Raw genomic sequence first — 5,211 nt, 5'->3', positions numbered from 1 at the left:
GAACGTACATCTCTTTTTTGTACAACTTTATTGGGTTTTAGGCATCTCCAAACTCAGCCCAGAGTTTGATAATCTGATCAGACGACAAAAATGTGTAAAAAAACAACAAAAAAAAACTAGGTATGTGTGACCTGTCAAGGCCAACACCCCACCCCACCCCCACCCCAAAAAACAAGGAAACCACAGCTTCAGCAACACAACCGGAAAATAAAACCAACGGAAGAGAAGACACATAGGCCCAATCTCTGCTACAGTCCCCCTCCCACAGTCACGTCTTGATGGCGGTGTCTCTGGATTTGTATACCACACCACGACTCTTCAACTCACGTACAATGCCTGAAAAAAGAAAGACAGTTACCATTCAGAGTCCATACACATAATCTCCAGCAATTTCCAAAAAACAATCTTCAGATTATATTTGGTTAGGGAAAGAAACCAGCATTTCTCAAATTATTCTTAAAGTATTCATAATGGGGGCAGGGGGGGTGGAACACCCAGATACCTATAAATTACATGTACGAGCTCCCATTTTTTGATGTGGTCAAATTGTGACTCCAAACCAAAGTAGGTTAGAAATGGTAAAGAACATCACACTATCGATCTTATATTAAGCTGCACGAAAAAGAAAGCTCTATAGATTTAGGTTAAATTATTAGATTATCTCAGTTTATCAGACCAAGTGTCTCTCCTTTTAAAACCGGAAAGAGACAATATATCCTTCCCTGTAGAAGATTGGTTTCAGTCATTTAGCCGAGCTAGATGGTAATTTTTTTGGCACAAAGAGACAAATAGTTGTAAAGTCAGTGTGAGCACATCCGTACGGATGGGCAGAAGCCTAGGGTGGCTATTTACCATTACTCGCTGGAAGAGGAAGACCACCTGTCCAGCGGGTGATCAGTTTAAGCTCCACATGGATCAGAAGAAACACAAAGCGTAATTAGCTCCAGGTAGGAATGGCTTACCTTGTGGCAGACGGCCAGTGACAGATACGGCATACACACCCGGTTTAAAATTGGCTGATTGAAGAGGAAAAGTGAGTTAGTACATTACTAAACAGTCAAAACCTGACTCTCCATTATAATCAAACTGCAAGACTATTAAGATATTTAAGTCCACGTATAAAAGGCACATCAATTTCAGTTACATAAAACCCTTTAAAAAGTAAAAAAGCAAGCCCTCTTCTACAGATACTTCTCTGCACCCTTTATTTCCTGCTGTGTCTCTGAAGGCATTTATCATTGGCGAGTAAAACTGCTTCCCCCAACTGAAAAACTCCGACACCTTTTCTAATATATCAAAGTTTCACAACACTGGTGTGTGCATTTATAAAGCTGACAAACAATTTTCTAAAGAAAGTACGTTTTATAGTTTTTCAGATGTCCCCTTAAAGATCTTGCCTGGTGTTTTCTGTGCAGCATGATTACTGCCATTACCCTGCACATAAAGTGCATAATAATCCCAACTCCAGAGTAGTATGAACAATATTCCCGATGTAGTAATTGTACATTTCTGACAACCAAAGATAATTCTAGTTCTGCAAACACTGGCATGTCTCTTATATCTGCAGATAAATATTAACAGTAAAAGTTACTTAAATTCTCAAAAAAGCTCACATTTTAAAACATGCAGCATAAAAAACCCCCCACTTTTTTTCTGCTTTCAAGATGTTTTTTCATCAAATTTCATGTTAAAAGTAATATTTTTTACTGTTAGTAATGCTATTTAAAAGAAAAAGTTAAAGAAACAGCACTGCTTGTGTCTTGGCACCGTTAGAGTCATCCATAGTAATTCGGAAAGCAACGTCTGTACATGCTGTCAGCTACTGACTTCAGATGAATTTATTTTCACCCACGCGCGTGTCTAGGGAAGCGCCCTAGCGATGTAGTTGGGAAAGCTTACAATGTTCTCATCAGTGCAAACTTTCAGAAAAAGGGTATTTAAATACATGAACTGATACATTCTTTAAAAGCTCAATCAAGTATTATCAGGACAGTCTAACGGCTACTTTAGTGAGAACCTAGATAATTGCGCTAGGAGAGGGTATTACTATGGCCGATAGTAACAATTTTACCACATTTACCAGTCACTGAATGGGTGTTGAAACCATAAGAACAAGAATAAAATTACTTTTGTATTTTAATATTTCCAGTGTAAATTGTGAATACTCACTTATCCGCTGCCACTTGGATACCCAGCTGTCATCAGGACTCATCATGGCCACAATCCTGCAGATGAAAATGCTTGTGTCAGCATGTTTTTACATACATTTTTTTTTATTATGCTTGTTTACTTCTGTAAACCAACTGTGGCATCATGCGTATCTCATAAGGTTATTTTATCTTATAGCCAAAATGTAAAAGACCCTTCGCAAGTAATCTGCAGAGCAGCACTGTGTGGACGTAGAAGACATTTTATTCATCTCGTATCACTTCGCTACCCGCAGCTATTATATTAATTCACAATATTATTTGACTAGATCTGTTGTGTGGTTTTACTAGGATAAAATGACTAATCAACACATTTCTGTGTGACTGGGCATAATTAAATGTTTTGAAAAGCATCTATGGACCTGTTTCATTGGTATCTTTTATAATAATGACATAACATATACCGTATTGGCCCGAATATAGGCCGCACCCCCCCACACTTTAAGTCTTTAAAGTGGGGGTGTGGCCTATATTCGGGGTCTAGCGTCCGATGCCCGGGACATGCAGTTCCGGGCCCCGGGCAGGCAGCAGGGTTAGGATACAGATCCCCCGCAGCGGTGCAGGGGACCTGCATCCTACTCTCCGATACGCTCAGACAGCCTCCCCTGCCAGCACGGGAGATTGTCTAAACGCATCGCGCAGGCGTTCACCGGCGACGCGCGTAAACAACCTCCGCTGCCGGCACGTCTGCACGATGTGCTTTAACAATCTCCCTTGCTGGGAATTCCCACGAGGGGAGTCCCGGCAAGGGAGATTGTTAAAGCACATCGTGCAGACGTGCCGGCAGCGGAGGTTGTTTACGCGCGCGTCACCGCAGCCGGTGAACGTCCGCACGATGCGTTTTACCTCTGCCCCCAAGACTTACCAGAGCAGACTCCCAGGTGTCTTGCGGGGCCAGCGGGGGACTTCTACGCAATATGCGTATACAACTTCCGGTGCCGGCACATCCGCTGAGTGCCGGCACCGGAAGTTGTATTGCGTAGATGTCCCCCGCCGGCCCCGCAAGACACTCTGCTCTGGTAAGTCGGGGGTGGGGGGGGACAGTGGCAGCATATCTCGGGGGGGGGGGGGAACGACGACACAGAGTGGCAGCATATCTATTAAAAAAACTTTCTTTAAAAAAGCACCAAACTTTTAGGGTGCGGCCTATATTCTGTGACATAGTTAACAAATCTTAACAACGTTACTCTTATTTCAACAAATCACATTCCAAATATACCCATCAAAGGAAGAGCTGGTGCAATCATAAACCATCTCACGGTTTCCCTTCATCTGTACATATGCATCACAGTTGTCACAGCCATCGTACTCAAACTGATCTATGGTCTACAAGAAAGAAAACAAAGGCATATAGCGTTAGAAGAGATGCAATACATATGCAAATTACAACACAGACTAGAGGACTGCATCGGGATGCGGGTCCGGGCAAAAAACTTGCGTGTAAAGAAAAGAGTCCCACGCAGGGCTCTAACACAGAACTCCATTATTGAGAGTTATGATTTTTTTCATGTGTCAGATCAGCCAGTAGTGTAGGCAAAGAGATATATAGATTGTGTGATTCTATTCATCCCATAAGAAATGCATCAAAGGGATACTCTAGCCATCATTTGCACTTTAATGCAAATACACTAACCGTTCGGTCCGTTTAAATTTCCATGGTGTCCCCCTCACCAATGCACGGGGGAATTCAGCCCCACCATATATATTTAAGCCTTTACCTGCCCCCCATGTATATCTCCATGCACACCACAGCCTGTCAGCTCTGGCCCTGCAAATGCTAGGAGCGTGCGTACATTTATTTTATTTATTTCAAGGATTTATCCTCCCCAGTACTAAAGTACTCAGAGTACTTTAAAACACATTCTTCTTTAGCGGGGCTGGCAAGTTTCCCCTTTAAACAAATAAGTAAAACCTAGAGAAGACTAGCACAGGGAAAATAGCAGGAACTGACAAGCGAGTAAAACCGAGGGGGAGGGGGGCACGCAAAGGCTTGGTTCAATTTAAGGTACATCTAACCTGTTCATATATGAATATAGAGCATAAAACACAACTACAATGTTGCGTTATATTGGAAGCAGACGTATAGTTGGACAGCAAAATGTTTACAGTACCTGTAGGCAGTGATCACGTCGTATAACACCGCCAAGTGGTACCTTTGGCATACATTAGCTATGATGATATAGTACATTGTAAGCATTTAAGCAGGGTTTAAAGGTCAAACTTTTATGGGATGGACTATGTCTTGTTTAAATACTGTCCAGTGCTGCCCTATACTATAGCAGTGTACAAATCAATAATTATAAAGCGTGCAGCTCAGATTTTCAGACAATATCAGGCAGTGAACACAACGCATAACACAGGCGTGTTTATATACATATTACGTATAGCCACATTCTATAAAGAGTCTTATATTGAGAGAAATCGCCCACGATGATGGGTTATAATGGACTGGGAAGAAGGATACGGTGTATATATATGTGTTACAAGACGTTCCGTACAGCACACGCATAATGACCACAGGCCGGTGTTATAGGAGGGATAAAGAGCTAAAATGTGAACGTATTCCCACAATTCGTGATCACTGTTTGCGTGTACTCCCCAGGCTACCAACTTATTAACAGCTGGCGCCCCGAAGCCTACAGAATACACTCATATTTCACCTCACAAACTCCGTCACACACGTAACCGTGCAAACACGCTCTCACCTTCACGAGGGAACACAACAGGCAGGCTCTAAGATGCCTTAAATCTTTAGGCACGGTTTCCAGCGCCATCTCAGCCGAACCGGAAACACGTCACACCGAAAACAGGACGCAAAATCCCTCACGGAACACCATAGAGTTCACAATAATTGTTATAATGCAGAGCCGCCCTATCCCCGGCATACTCGTTGGTTTGTATATATACACGTGCTGAGGAAGGGAATGGATAATATGTTCGTGAGAACGCGTGCGGTTCTTTCTTGTTAAGACTTTTGCATTGAAATATATGTCTATAAACGTCA

General features: G+C 42.4%; 1 protein-coding gene across 1 annotated transcript; it reads right to left on the bottom strand.

Annotated features, from left to right (window-relative positions):
• Positions 1-268: 268 nt before the first annotated feature.
• LOC149289728 (transcription elongation factor SPT4) lies at positions 269-4,981 on the bottom strand. The gene is made up of 5 exons (XM_089490331.1): positions 4,913-4,981; positions 3,427-3,533; positions 2,170-2,225; positions 963-1,016; positions 269-336 (listed from the first exon to the last, which is right to left on the bottom strand). Exons 1-5 carry the CDS (start codon positions 4,979-4,981, stop codon positions 269-271), a joined length of 354 nt encoding a protein of 117 aa, XP_089346457.1.
• Positions 4,982-5,211: the final 230 nt, after the last annotated feature.

The sequence above is a fragment of the Sceloporus occidentalis genome, unplaced genomic scaffold (assembly GCF_023333645.1).
Source record: "Sceloporus occidentalis isolate IW3139 unplaced genomic scaffold, rSceOcc1.0.p SCAF_43, whole genome shotgun sequence".
Lineage (NCBI taxonomy): Eukaryota > Metazoa > Chordata > Lepidosauria > Squamata > Phrynosomatidae > Sceloporus > Sceloporus occidentalis.
Note: the sequence above shows the minus strand (reverse complement) of the source record. Positions and strands in the feature narration are given on the sequence as shown.

Bases quoted from the DNA above. Each gene is read 5' to 3' on its own strand.
- LOC149289728 (XM_089490331.1), bottom strand. From the start codon at position 4,981: ATGGCGCTGGAAACCGTGCCTAAAGATTTAAGGCATCTTAGAGCCTGC. The intron at 2,226-3,426 runs GTATATTTGGAA...TTTCATCTGCAG, and splicing joins ACCAGCTCTTCCTTTGATGG to GATTGTGGCCATGATGAGTC. The intron at 337-962 runs GTAAGCCATTCC...TTCTTTTTTCAG, and splicing joins CACTGGCCGTCTGCCACAAG to GCATTGTACGTGAGTTGAAG.